This window comes from Pseudophryne corroboree, chromosome 11 (assembly GCF_028390025.1).
Source record: "Pseudophryne corroboree isolate aPseCor3 chromosome 11, aPseCor3.hap2, whole genome shotgun sequence".
Lineage (NCBI taxonomy): Eukaryota > Metazoa > Chordata > Amphibia > Anura > Myobatrachidae > Pseudophryne > Pseudophryne corroboree.
Window position 1 is genome coordinate 111,211,300 of NC_086454.1, and position 16,710 is coordinate 111,228,009.

The following is a 16,710-nucleotide window of genomic DNA, read 5'->3' on the forward strand; positions in this document are numbered from 1 at the left end:
CATCACAGATAGTGAGGGCAGACACTTTCAGTAAATATATAGGGGCAGATATAAATGTGGCCAACTCTGAGTACAAAGATCTACAATCATTTCCGAGTGTGCAACGCGGTCACATCTGTGATTGAGTTGCATGCAACACTGAATCTGGGTACACACCTGTGTGATCCCTGGCTGATGGTGTAACATGTTCCTTTTCTTCCGGACTCCGTGTGTACCCAGTTTTGACCCCTATGACCTCCTGTGAGGCGGGGACAGCAGTAGGGGGTAACGGCTCCTCTATGGGGATCGGGAGGTCGTATGTGCAGCACATAAGATGCGACTTCCTGGTCTCGACCATTGCAGGAGCGCTATAGGCCATTGATAGTCTAACGCTCCTACATCGGTACAGAGTACACACCTATACAATCAACGGCCGTTCACCCAATATCGTAAGAAAGAGCTGATGATTGTATGAGTGTATACTTAGCTTGACTCAGAGCGAAAGTATTTAATAGATTTATTTTCACTAATGGCTGTGACTACATGTTTTTGCCAGAGTGTATTGCATTTTATAACACAGCAGAAAGGCCTGCTATTATACTGAGTGATCCATAAAACATATAATTGTATGTTTGCCTGAATATTTGTGTTAATTTGCTAGTAGCTTCAATCAAGAAAATTAGATTATATACAAAATAGAAGAACGGAACGCCGAATATTACAGCTTTTCAATAATCCATTAACGTAATATTCAATATTTTCAAAGCATAACATTTTCATATTGACATCTAAGTTATTATTTTTATTTTTAGTCTGTGCAGAGTGCACCTGGTCACAATGGTATGACGTGACATATCCAAGGATTGAGACTGGCAACAATGACACAGGAGACTTTGAAACATTTACTAACATTAGAAACGCAGGATACGATATTTGTGAATCACCTCGCAATGTAATCTGCAGAGCAAAGGCATTTCCAGAGACTAATTTGGAGGATTTAATGCAAATTGTAACATGCAATAAGGATATTGGACTGATCTGTTATAACTCTTATAATCTACCAGTCTGCTACAACTATGAAATAAGTATAGAATGTTGTGATTCTCTTACATCATGTGAAACAGAGACCACCCTAATTCCAACAACTATTTCACAATCCTCAACTACTGAAATATATACAGAAACAACAACCCCAAGCGCTATTTCAACTAGTATCTCAACATCCACTCCCGTAACCATTACACAGACAACAACACTTACAAGCAGTGTATCAACATCTTCTGTAACTCCACCCACTGTTACAGAAACACAAAGTACAAGCACTGTATCAACTAGTACCTTAACTTCCACACCTGTTACCAACACAGAGGCACCTTCCTCTGCTACACTTTCAACTAGTACCCAAACATCTGCCACAGTAACACACACAGAGACAACACCTTCTAGCAGTGTACCAACAATTTCTGAGACAACACCCACATTAACTATTTTAACTAGTACCTCAACTTCTACACCCGTAACCATTACAGAGACAACAACCTCTACTACTGCTTCAACTAGCACACCAACATCTGCCACAGTAACTCTTACAGAGACAACACCCACAGTCACTGTTTCAACAATTACCTCCACTTCACCAACTGTAACAAATACAGCGATAACACCACCCACGAGCGGTGTATCAACAAGTTATGTATCTCCAACATCCACAGTTACAGAAACAACACCCAACAGCACTGGTTCAACAAGTACCTCAACTTCAACAACTGTAACAAATACAGTGACAACAACACCTACCAGCAGTGTATCAACAAGTTCCGTAACTCCAATATCCACAGTTACTGAGACAACACCCACCGGCACTGCTTCAACAAGTATTTCCACTTCAACACCTGTAACCATAACACAGACAACAACACCCAGTAGCAGTGTATCAACAAGTTCTGTTATTCCATCAACAGTTACAGAAACACCATCCACCAGCACTGTTTCAACAAGTACCTCCACTTCAACACCTGTAACAAATACAGAGACAATATCTACCAGCAGTGTATCAACTAGTTCTGTAACTCCAACATCCACTGTTACAGAGACAACACCCACCAGCACTGGTTCAACAAGTACCTCAACTTCGACAACTGTAACCAATACACAGACAACAACACCTACTAGCACTGTATCAACAAGTCCTGTAAGTCCATCCACAGTTACAAAGACACCATCCACCAGCACTGTTTCAACAAGTACATCCACTTCAACACCTGTAACAAACACAGCGATATCACCTACCATCAGTGTATCAACAAGTTCTGTAACTCCAACATCCACAGTTACTGAGACAACACCCACCAGCATTGTTTCAACAAGTACCTCAACTTCAAAACCTGTAACGATTACACAGACAACAACACCTGCCAGCAGTGTATCAACAAGTTCCGTAACTCCAACATCCACAGTTACTGAGACAACACCCACCAGCACTGCTTCTACAAGTACTTCCACTTCAACACTTGTAACCATAACACAGACAACAACACCCAGTAGCAGTGTATCAACAAGTTCTGTTATTCCATCAACAGTTACAGAAACACCATCCACCAGCACTGTTTCAACAAGTACATCCACTTCAACACCTGTAACAAATACAGCGATATCACCTACCAGCAGTATATCAACAAGTTCTGTAACTCCAACATCCACATTTACTATTAAAACAAGTACCTCAACTTCAACACCTGTTACCATGACACAGACAACAACACCTACCAGCAGTGTGTCAACAAGTTCCATAACTACAACATCCACAGTTACAGAGACAACACCCACCAGACCTGCTTCAACAAGTCCTTCAACTTCAACACCTGTATCCATAACACAGACAACAACACCTACCAGCAGTGTTTCAACAAGTTCTGTTACTCCATCCACAGTTACAGAGACATCATCCACCAGCACTGTTTCAACAAGTACTTCCACTTCAACACCTGTAACAAATACAGCGACAACAACACCTACCAGCAGTGTATCAACAAGTTCTGTAACTCCAACATCAACAGTTACAGAAGCAACACCCACCAGCACTGTTACAACAAGTACCTCAACTTCAACACATGTAACCAATACACAGACAACACCTACTAGCAGTGTATCAACAAGTTCTGTTACGCCATCCACAGTTACAGAAACAATATCCACCAGTACTGCTTCAACAAGTACCTCAACTTCAATACCTGTAACCAATACACAGACAACAACTACTAGCAGTGTTTCAACAAGTTCTGTTACTCCATCCACAGTTACAGAGACACCATCCACCAGCACTGTTTCAACAAGTACTTCCACTTCAACACCTGTAACTATTACACAGACAACACCTACCATCAGTGTTTCAACAACTTCCGTAACTCCAACATCAACAGTTACAGAAACAACACCCACCAGCACTGTTACAACAAGTACCTCCACTTCAACACCTGTAACCAATACACAGACAACAACAACTACTAGCAGTGTATCAACAACTTCTGTTACTCCATCCACAGTTACAGAAACACAATCTACCAGCACTGTTTCAACCAGTACCTCCACTTCACCAACTGTAACAAATACAGAGACAATACCTACCAGCAGTTCATCAACAAGTTCTGTAACTCCAACATCCACAGTTACACAAACACCATCCACCAGCACTGTTACAACAAGTACCTCAACTTCAACACCTACAACACCTACCAGCAGTGTGTCAACAAGTTCAATAACTCCAACATCCACAGTGACAGAGACAACACCCACGAGCACTGCTTCAACAAGTACCTCAACTTCAACACCTGTAACCAATACACAGACAACAACTACTAGCAGTGTTTCAACAAGTTCTGTTACTCCATCCACAGTTACAGAGACACCATCCACCAGCACTGTTTCAACAAGTACTTCCACTTCAACACCTGTAACTATTACACAGACAACACCTACCATCAGTGTTTCAATAACTTCCGTAACTCCAACATCCACAGTTACTGAGACAACACCCACCAGCACTGCTTCAACAAGTACCTCAACTTCAACACCTGTAACCAATACACAGACAACAACTACTAGCAGTGTATCAACAACTTCTGTTACTCCATCCACAGTTACAGAAACACAATCTACCAGCACTGTTTCAACCAGTACCTCCACTTCACCAACTGTAACAAATACAGAGACAATACCTACCAGCAGTTCATCAACAGGTTCTGTAACTCCAACATCCACAGTTACACAAACACCATCCACCAGCACTGTTACAACAAGTACCTCAACTTCAACACCTACAACACCAGCCAGCAGTGTGTCAACAAGTTCAATAACTCCAACATCCACAGTTACAGAGACAACACCCACGAGCACTGCTTCAACAAGTACCTCCACTTCAACACCTGTAACCAATACACAGACAACACCTACTAGCAGTGTATCAGCAAGTTCTGTTACGCCATCCACAGTTACAGAAATACCATCCACCAGCACTGTTTCAACAAGTACCTCAACTTCAACACCTGTAACCATTACACAGACAATACCTATCAGCAGTGTTTCAATAACTTCCGTAACTCCAACATCCACAGTTACTGAGACAACACCCACCAGCACTGCTTCAACAAGTACCTCAACTTCAACACCTGTAACCAATACACAGACAACAACAACTAGCAGTGTTTCAACAAGTTCCATAACGTCAACATCCACAGTTACAGAGACAACACCCACCAGACCTGCTTCAACAAGTACCTCAATTTCAACACCTGTATCCATAACACAGACAACAACACCTACCAGCAGTGTTTCAACAAGTTCTGTTGCTCCATCCACAGTTACAGAGACACCATCCACCAGCACTGTTTCAACAAGTACTTCCACTTCAACACCTGTAACTATTACACAGACAACACCTACCATCAGTGTTTCAACAACTTCCGTAACTCCAACATCAACAGTTACTGAGACAACACCCACCAGCACTGCTTCAACAAGTACCTCAACTTCAACACCTGTAACCAATACACAGACAACAACTACTAGCAGTGTTTCAACAAGTTCTGTTACTCCATCCACAGTTACAGAGACACCATCCACCAGCACTGTTTCAACAAGTACTTCCACTTCAACAGAGGTAACCATTATACAGACAACACCTATCAGCAGTGTTTTAATATCTTCCGTAACTCCAACATCCACAGTTACTGAGACAACACCCACCAGCACTGCTTCAACAAGTACCTCAACTTCAACACCTGTAACCAATACACAGACAACAACTACTAGCAGTGTATCAACAACTTCTGTTACTCCATCCACAGTTACAGAAACACAATCTACCAGCACTGTTTCAACCAGTACCTCCACTTCACCAACTGTAACAAATACAGAGACAATACCTACCAGCAGTTCATCAACAGGTTCTGTAACTCCAACATCCACAGTTACACAAACACCATCCACCAGCACTGTTACAACAAGTACCTCAACTTCAACACCTACAACACCAGCCAGCAGTGTGTCAACAAGTTCAATAACTCCAACATCCACAGTTACAGAGACAACACCCACGAGCACTGCTTCAACAAGTACCTCCACTTCAACACCTGTAACCAATACACAGACAACACCTACTAGCAGTGTATCAGCAAGTTCTGTTACGTCATCCACAGTTACAGAAATACCATCCACCAGCACTGTTTCAACAAGTACCTCAACTTCAACACCTGTAACCATTACACAGACTATACCTATCAGCAGTGTTCCAATAACTTCCATAACTCCAACATCCACAGTTACTGAGACAACACCCACCAGCACTGCTTCAACAAGTACCTCAACTTCAACACCTGTAACCAATACACAGACAACAACTAGCAGTGTTTCAACAAGTTCCATAACGTCAACATCCACAGTTACAGAGACAACACCCACCAGACCTGCTTCAACAAGTACCTCAATTTCAACACCTGTATCCATAACACAGACAACCTCACCTACCAGCAGTGTTTCAACAAGTTCTGTTACTCCGTCCACAGTTACAGAGACACCATCCACCAGCACTGTTTCAACAAGTACTTCCACTTCAACACCTGTAACTATTACACAGACAACACCTACCATCAGTGTTTCAACAACTTCCGTAACTCCAACATCCACAGTTACTGAGACAACACCCACCAGCACTGCTTCAACAAGTACCTCAACTTCAACACCTGTAACCAATACACAGACAACAACTACTAGCAGTGTATCAACAACTTCTGTTACTCCCTCCACAGTTACAGAAACACCATCTACCAGCACTGTTTCAACCAGTACCTCCACTTCACCAACTGTAACAAATACAGAGACAATACCTACCAGCAGTGCATCAACAAGTTCTGTAACTCCAACATCCACAGTTACACAAACACCATCCACCAGCACTGTTATAACAAGTACTTCAACTTCAACACCTGTAACCATTACACAGAAAACTACACCTGCCAGCAGTGTGTCAACAAGTTCCATAACTCCAACATCCACAGTTACAGAGACAACACCCATCAGCACTGCTTCAACAAGTACCTCAACTTCAACTCCTGTAACCATAACACAGACAACACCTACTAGCAGTGTATCAACAAGTTCTTTTACGCCATCCACAGTTACAGAGACACCATCCACCAGCACTGTTTCAACAAGTACTTCCACTTCAACACCTGTAACAAATTCAGCGACAACAACACCTACCATCAGTGTTTCAACAACTTCCGTAACGCCAACGTCCACAGTTACAGAGACAAGACCCACCAGCACTGGTTCAACAAGTACCTCAACTTCGACACCTGTAACCATTACACAGACTACAACACCTACCAGCAGTGTGTCAACAAGTTCTGTTACGCCATCCACAGTTACAGAGACACCATCCACCAGCACTGTTTCAACAAGTACTTCCACTTCAACACCTGTAACAAATACAGTGACAACAACACCTACCAGCAGTGTATCAACAAGTTCTGTAACTCCAACATCCACAGTTACAGAAACAACACCCACCAGCACTGCTTCAACAAGTACCTCAACTTCGACACCTGTAACAAATACACAGACACCTACTAGCAGTGTATCAACAAGTTCTGTTACTGCATCCAAAGTTACAGAGACACCATCCACCAGCAGTGTTTCAACAAGTACTTCCACTTCAACACCTGTAACAACAACACCTAGCAGCAGTGTATCAACAAGTTCTGTAACTCCAACATCCACAATTACAGAGACAACACCCACCAGCACTGCTTCAACAAGTACCTCCACTTCAACACCTGTAACCATTACACAGACAACACCTATCAGCAGTGTTTCAACAACTTCCATAACTTCAACGTCCACAGTTACAGAGACAACACCCACCAACACTGCTATAACAAGTACCTCAACTACAGCACCTTTAACCAATACACAGACAACAACACCTACCAGCAGTGTGTCAACGAGTTCTGTTACTCCATCCACAGTTACAGAGACACCATCCACCAGCACTGTTTCAACAAGTATTTCCACTTCAACACCTGTAACAAATACAGTGATAACAACAACTACAAGCAGTGCATCAACAAGTTCTATAACAACATCCACAGTTACAGAAACAACACCCACCAGCACTGTTACAAAGAGTACCTCAACTTCAACACCTGTAACCATTACACAAACAACACCTACCATCAACGTTTCAACAACTTCCGTAACTCCAACGTCCACAGTTACAGAGACAACACCCACCAACACTGCTTCAACAAGTACACCAACTTCAACACCTGTAACTAATACACATACACCTACTAGCAGTGTATCAACAAGTTCTGTTACTGAATCCACAGTTACTGAGACAACACCTACCAGCACTGCTTCAACAAGTACCTCAACTTCAACACCTGTAACCAATACACAGACAACACCTACTAGCAGTGTATCAACAAGTTCTGTTACTCCATCCACAGTTACAGAGACACCATCCACCAGCACTGTTTCAACAAGTACTTCCACTTCAACGTCTGTAACAAATACAGCGACAACAACACCTACCAGCAGTGTATCAACAAGTTCTGTAACTCCAACATCCACAGTTACAGAAACAACACCCACCAGCACTGGTTCAACAAGTACCTCAACTTCGACACCTGTAACCATTATACAGACAACACCTGCCAGCATTGTGTCAACAAGTTCCATAACTCCAACATCCACAGGTACAGAGACAACACCAACTAGCACTGCTTCAACAAGTACCTCAACTTTAACACCTGTAACCAATACACAGACACCTACTAGCAGTGTATCAACAAGTTCTGTTACTCCAACATCCACAGTTACAGAGACACCATCCACCAGCACTGTTTCAACAAGTACTTCCACTTCAACACCTGTAACAAATACAGCGACAACAACACCTACCAGCAGTGTATCAACAAGTTCTGTAACTCCAACATCCACAGTTACTGAGACAACATCCACTAGCACTGCTTCAACAAGTACCTCCACTTCAACACCTGTAACCATTACACAGACAACACAATCTACCAGCAGTCTTTCAACAAGTTCCATACCTTCAACATCCACATTTACAGAGACATCATCCACCAGCACTTCAACACCTGTAACAGTTACACAGACAATACCTACCAGCAGTTTATCAACAAGTTCTGTTACTTCATCCACAGTTACAGAGACACCATCCACTAGCACTGTTACAACAAGTACCTCAACTTCAACACCTGTAACAAATACAGCAACAACTACCAGCAGTGTATCAACAAGTTCTGTAACTCCAACATCCACAGTTACTGCTACAACAAGTACCTCAACTTCAACACCTGTAACCATTACACAGACAATAACACCTACCAACAGTGTGTCAACAAGTTCCATAACTCCAACATCAACAGTTACTGAGACAACACCCACCAGCAATGCTTCAACAAGTACCTCAACTTCAACACCTGTAACCAGTACACAGACAACAACACCTACTAGCAGTGTATCAACAAGTTCTGTTACTCCATCCACAGTTACAGAGACACCATCCACCAGCACTGTTACAACAAGTACCTCAACTTCAACAGAGGTAACCATTACACAGACAACAACACCTATCAGCAGTGTGGCAACAAGTTCAATAACTCCAACATCCACAATTACAGAGACAACACCCACCAGCACTGCTTCAACAAGTACCTTAACTTCAACACCTATAACCAGTAAACAGACAACAACTCCTACAAGCAGTGTTTCAACAAGTTCTATAACTCCAACATCCACAGTTACTGAGACAACACCCACCAGCACTGCTTCAACAAGTACCTCCACTTCAACACTTGTAACCAGTACAAAGACAACAACACCTACTAGTAGTGTATTAACAAGTTCTGTTACTCCATCCACAGTTACTGAGACGCTACCCACCAGCACTGTTTCAACAAGTACCTCCACGTCAACACCTGTAACAAATACAGTGACAACAACACCTACAAGCAGTGTATCAACAAGTTCTTTAACTCCAACATCCATAGTTACTGAGACAACACCCACCAGCACTGCTTCAACAAGTACCTCCACTTCAACACCGGTAACCAGTACACAGACAACAATACCTAATAGCAGTGTATCAACAAGTTCTGGTACTCCATCCACAGTTACAGAGACACCATCCACCAGCACTGTTACAACAAGTACCTCAACTTCAACAGAGGTAACCATTACACAGACAGCAACACCTATCAGCAGTGTGGCAACAAGTTCAATAACTCCAACATCCACAATTACAGAGACAACACCCACCAGCACTGCTTCAACAAGTACCTTAACTTCAACACCTATAACCAGTAAACAGACAACAACTCCTACAAGCAGTGTTTCAACAAGTTCTATAACTCCAACATCCACAGTTACTGAGACAACACCCACCAGCACTGCTTCAACAAGTACCTCCACTTCAACACTTGTAACCAGTACAAAGACAACAACACCTACTAGTAGTGTATTAACAAGTTCTGTTACTCCATCCACAGTTACTGAGACGCTACCCACCAGCACTGTTTCAACAAGTACCTCCACGTCAACACCTGTAACAAATACAGTGACAACAACACCTACAAGCAGTGTATCAACAAGTTCTTTAACTCCAACATCAACAGTTACTGAGACAACACCCACCAGCACTGCTTCAACAAGTACCTCCACTTCAACACCGGTAACCAGTACACAGACAACAATACCTAATAGTAGTGTATTAACAAGTTCTGTTACTCCATCCACAGTTACTGAGACGCTACCCACCAGCACTGTTTCAACAAGTACCTCCACGTCAACACCTGTAACCATTACACAGACAACAACACCTACTAGCAGTGTATCAACAAGTTCTGTAACTCCAATATCCACAGTTACAGAAACAACACCCACCAGCACTGTTACAACAAGTACCTCAACTTCAACACTTGTAACTATTACACAGAGACCACCACCTACGAGCAGTGTATTAACAACTTCTGTTACTCCATCCACAGTTACAGAGTCACCATCCACGAGCACTGTTTCAACAAGTACTTCCACTTCAACACCTGTAACAAATACAGCAACAACAACACGTACTAGCAGTGTATCAACAAGTTCTCTTACTCCATCCACAGTTACAGAGACACCATCCACCAACACTGTTTCAACAAGTACCACAGCTTCAACTCCTTTAACCAATACACAGACTAAAACACCTACTAGCAGTTTATCAACAAGTTCTGTTACTCCATCCACAGTTACAAAGACATCATCCACCAGCATTGTTTCAACAAGTACTTCCACTTCAACACCTGTAACAAATACATTGACAACAACACCTACTAGCAGTGCATCAACAAGTTCTTTAACTCCAACATCTGCAGTTATTGAGACAACACCCACTAGCACTGTTTCAACAAGTACCTCCACTTCAACACCTGTAACCATTACACAGACAACACAACCTACCAGCAGTGTTTCAACAAGTTCCTTAACTCCAACATCGACAGTTACAGAGACAACACCCACCAGCACTGCTTCAACAAGTACCTCCACTTCAACACCTTTAACCATTACACAGATAACAACATCTACTAGCAGTGTATCAACAAGTTCTGTTACTCCATCCACAGTTACAGAAACTCTATCCACCAGCACTGTTTCAACAAGTACCTCCACTTCAACACCTGTAACAAATACAGTGACAAAACCTACCAGCAGTGTATCAACAAGTTATGTAACTCCAACATCCACAGTTACAGAAACAGCACCCACCAGCACTGTTACAAGTACCTCAACGTCAACACCTGTAACCATTACACAGACAACAACACCTACCAGCAGCGTTTCAACAACTTCTGTTACTCCAACATCCACAGTTACAGAAACAACACCCACCAGCACTGTTACAAGTACCTTAACTTCAACACCTGTAACCAATAAAAGGACAACAACACCTACTAGCAGTGTATCAACAAGTTCTGTTACTCCATCCACAGTTACAGAGTCACCATCCACCAGCACTGTTTCAACAAGTACTTCCACTTCAACACCTGTAACAAATACAGTGACAACAACACCTACCAGCAGTGTATCAACAAGTTCTGTAACTCCAACATCTGCAGTTACTGAGACAACACCCACTAGCACTGTTTCAACAAGTACCTCAACTTCAACACCTGTAACCATTACACAGACAACACAACCTACCAGCAGTGTTTCAACAAGTTCCTTAACTCCAACATCGACAGTTACAGAGACAACACCCACCAGCACTGCTTCAACAAGTACCTCCACTTCAACACCTTTAACCATTACACAGATAACAACATCTACTAGCAGTGTATCAACAAGTTCTGTTACTCCATCCACAGTTACAGAAACTCTATCCACCAGCACTGTTTCAACAAGTACCTCCACTTCAACACCTGTAACAAATACAGTGACAAAACCTACCAGCAGTGTATCAACAAGTTATGTAACTCCAACATCCACAGTTACAGAAACAGCACCCACCAGCACTGTTACAAGTACCTCAACGTCAACACCTGTAACCATTACACAGACAACAACACCTACCAGCAGCGTTTCAACAACTTCTGTTACTCCAACATCCACAGTTACAGAAACAACACCCACCAGCACTGTTACAAGTACCTTAACTTCAACACCTGTAACCAATAAAAGGACAACAACACCTACTAGCAGTGTATCAACAAGTTCTGTTACTCCATCCACAGTTACAGAGTCACCATCCACCAGCACTGTTTCAACAAGTACTTCCACTTCAACACCTGTAACAAATACAGTGACAACAACACCTACCAGCAGTGTATCAACAAGTTCTGTAACTCCAACATCTGCAGTTACTGAGACAACACCCACTAGCACTGTTTCAACAAGTACCTCCACTTCAACACCTGTAACCATTACACAGACAACACAACCTACCAGCAGTGTTTCAACAAGTTCCTTAACTCCAACATCGACAGTTACAGAGACAACACCCACCAGCACTGCTTCAACAAGTACCTCCACTTCAACACCTTTAACCATTACACAGATAACAACATCTGCTAGCAGTGTATCAACAAGTTCTGTTACTCCGTCCACAGTTACAGAAACTCTATCCACCAGCACTGTTTCAACAAGTACCTCCACTTCAACACCTGTAACAAATACAGTGACAAAACCTACCAGCAGTGTATCAACAAGTTCTGTTACTCCGTCCACAGTTACAGAAACTCTATCCACCAGCACTGTTTCAACAAGTACCTCCACTTCAACACCTGTAACAAATACAGTGACAAAACCTACCAGCAGTGTATCAACAAGTTATGTAACTCCAACATCCACAGTTACAGAAACAGCACCCACCAGCACTGTTACAAGTACCTCAATGTCAACACCTGTAACCATTACACAGACAACAACACCTACCAGCAGCGTTTCAACAACTTCTGTTACTCCAACATCCACAGTTACAGAAACAACACCCACCAGCACTGTTACAAGTACCTTAACTTCAACACCTGTAACCAATAAAAGGACAACAACACCTACTAGCAGTGTATCAACAAGTTCTGTTACTCCATCCACAGTTACAGAGTCACCATCCACCAGCACTGTTTCAACAAGTACTTCCACTTCAACACCTGTAACAAATACAGTGACAACAACACCTACCAGCAGTGTATCAACAAGTTCTGTAACTCCAACATCCACAGTTACGGAGACAACACCCACCAGCACTGTTACAAGTACCTTAACTTCAACACCTGTAACCAATACACAGACACCTACAAGCACTGTATCAACAAGTTCTGTTATTGCATCCACAGTTACAGATACATCATCCACCAGTTCTGTTTCAACAAGTACCTTAACTTCAACACCTGTAACCATTACACAGACAACAACACCTACCAGCAGTGTTTCAACAACTTCTGTTACTCCAACATCCACAGTTACAGAAACAACACCCACCAGCACTGTTACAAGTACCTTAACTTCAACACCTGTAACCAATACAAGGACAACAACACCTACTAGCAGTGTATCAACAAGTTCTGTTACTCCATCCACAGTTACAGAGTCACCATCCACCAGCACTATTTCAACAAGTACTTCCACTTCAACACCTGTAACAAATACAGTGACAACAACACCTAGCAGCAGTGTATTAACAAGTTCTGTAACTCCAACATCCACAGTTACTGAGACAACACCCACCAGCACTGCTTCAACAAGTACCTCCACTTCAACACCTGTAACAAATACACAGACAACAACACCTACCAGCAGTGTATCAACCAGTTCTGTATCTCCATCCACCATTACAGAGACAACATCCACTAGCATGGTTTCAACAAGTACTTCAACTTTAACACCTGTAACAATTACACAGACAACTAGTAGCAGTGTATCAACAATTTCTACAACTCTATCCACAGTTACAGAGACACTATCCACAAGCACTGCTTCAACAAGTACCTCATCTACAACACCTGTAACAGTTACACAGACAACACCTACCAGCAGTGTATCAACAAGTTCTGTAACTCCATCCATAGTTACAGAAACACCATCCACCAGCACTGTTTCAACAAGTACCTCCACTTTAACACCTGTAACAAATACAGAAACAACACCTACCAGCAGTGTTTCAACCAGTTCTGTATCTCCATCCACAGTTACAGAGACAATACCCACTAGCACGGTTTCAACAAATACTTCAACTTCAACACCTGTAACAATTACACAGACACCTACCAGCAGTGTATCAACCAGTTCTGTAACTCCAATATCCACAGTTACAGAGACAACACCCGCCAGCACTGTTTCAATTACTTCTTCCCCTTCAACACCTGTAACCATTCCAGAGTCAACAGTTTCTTCTACTGCTACTATAACCACGATTCCAGTAACATCCACCACTTCATATTCTACTACTATTACATCCTCAAGCACTATTACTGTCACTTCAACATCTGGATCTACTACATCTCCGGTTCCCACGACAGCAATCTTAACTGCTTCTACATCACCCACCAAAAGTACCACATTGCTAACCACATATATCTCCTCAACATCTTTTACAAGTTTTTCCACTCCAGAAACTCCTACTTCTACAACAACTGCTTCATTATCTACTGTTCCGTCAACTGTCAGCACTACTACCTGTTTCTGCAAGGTGAATGATGTTTTATTTGCACCAGGTAAGCCAAAATTATACCTATAATAAATAATATATTGTTTTAGAAAATATTATATGATTAAAAATAGTGAGTCCTTGAGGGTACACTTAGGAAGACCTAGCAGATAAACATCATGCCCTATTTTTTATAAGTAAAATGATAGAGATCTTGGTTGGGATGTAATGGGAGCTGAGTTTTATATCCGGGAAAAAGTCATACAAACTCGGACAGTATAATGTGCAACTTTTTCCCAGAACTCAGCCAATGTAATGGTGTGCGTCTTTTATGCTTCCAATGCAAATCAGATCCAACTTCTCACAGGATTTTTAGACCAGGAAGCAACCAATTTTTTCAGACCGAATAAATAGCGTCTTTTAATATAACAGTTGCACAGTGTGGGAGAAAGTCACCAATTGACACCCAAAAGTCCCATGATTGAAGCAACACACACACTATATAAACCCCAGTCCTCTAGGACACAGAAGCCGTTCGTGCTGGTAAAAATATGTGGCATGGCTACATTCTGTGTGTAATTGCGACTGTATTGGCATACCAAATTATGTCACAGTGTTGGGCAAGAAAAAACTGTAGAATAACATTTTGTATGCAGATACAGCTGCTATTACACACAGAATATAGGTATGCTGCATATCATTTTAATCAGCAGGAGCTGCTTGTGCATACTAGGGTAAAAAGAGATGCATTTTCCAGGGAAAATATGCAAATATTACACGAACAGTACAGGGACTATTTTGAGAGATCAATGTATTTTTGTTTGATTTTAAGGTCAGAAAAAAAATGTAAAATGTTTTTATTTGTTGTCAATGTGCTGTAATCGTGTATTTGTAATTGATTTGCCAAATTGCAAATACAACTCACCGAAAAAGAAAACAGCTCTATTTATGTCCGACTTTGTAGAGCTGTTTTGTGTGAGATTTTCAAACTCGGACCCCATTACATCCTCCGAGTTGTATGTTTAACATGGGCTAAACATCCGGATCCGACTTTTTACCGGGCGCTCAAGTTCAGAGGAGAAAACATCCAACTTTACATTGACCGAGTTCGCAAAATGTCTGACTTTTTGGGCAAAAACCAGTCACTGCTGGAGATAGCATTTCCAGGTCTTTCTGGATAAATCTATCCCATGTAAACCTATATAACATGGAGAATCACAATCTTTCTTTTGTATTTTTTATAACAATATTTAAATATTTCTCCATTTTTAACCATTGCTTTCTTTGTGTGTTCAATTAGCGGATATAAAGTCCAAGCCTGAGCTTTCCCTCAGTCATACAGCCATATGCGTTCAGTGGCACTGAGAGGGGCAGAATGGGTACTAATTTCCCAGGCCGGGCCTGTTGGAGGGGCCTTGTGGGGACCCTAGTCCGTGTCCCTCCCCCTTTTTACCTGTCAGACTTCATCACTGCAGCCTTTCTTCCCAGCCTAGAGAACATTGATGTGTGCTGGGCTGCGGTGGGCCTAGGGAGGCTGCTGTCGCTTAGTGCAGCAGTCTCCCCTGCCTGCATGAGGAGGTAGCAATCACACTAATCCTGCCACCTCCAGAGTCTGTCCCGACCTGCCTGGGGGGTGGCCACACCACCATGATTAGGCCATGCCCCCTGAATTACCGTGACCTAGGCAGGCTGTCTGTAGCCCTTTATGCATTCCCCCAAGTCTGGCAGAGCAAAGCAAGATTTTATGGCAAAATCATTACAATAGGTGGTTTTCTATCACTGCACTAAGATAACCAGCCCTCTCATCATACAGATCATTGATAGGGGGACATCTATGATTAATATACATAAATAAAAATACAGAAGGCAGTGCCAGTTACAAAGTGTAATAATGTCTGCCTGTGGGTGACATAATGATACCTAGCTCTGTGAGTTTCATTCTCAGGAGTGATCCCTCTTTCAGATTGTGAGTCTCTGCAGTCACTTTTGCATCTGGGAGTGACAGCCTACTTACTACAGTA

At 42.2% G+C, this 16,710-nt stretch overlaps 1 protein-coding gene across 1 annotated transcript in view; it reads left to right on the top strand.

Moving 5' to 3' along the window:
• LOC134968655 (mucin-2-like) overlaps positions 1-16,054 on the top strand; it is a 72,878-nt gene extending 56,824 nt beyond the window's left edge. The window contains exons 29-33 of the mRNA XM_063944179.1: positions 792-4,099; positions 4,187-6,030; positions 6,076-9,037; positions 9,251-14,756; positions 15,990-16,054. Of these exons, the coding sequence (XP_063800249.1) occupies positions 792-4,099; positions 4,187-6,030; positions 6,076-9,037; positions 9,251-14,756; positions 15,990-16,054 (13,685 nt within the window). The remainder of the gene's footprint in view (positions 1-791; positions 4,100-4,186; positions 6,031-6,075; positions 9,038-9,250; positions 14,757-15,989) is intronic.
• The last annotated feature ends 656 nt before the right edge of the window (positions 16,055-16,710 follow it).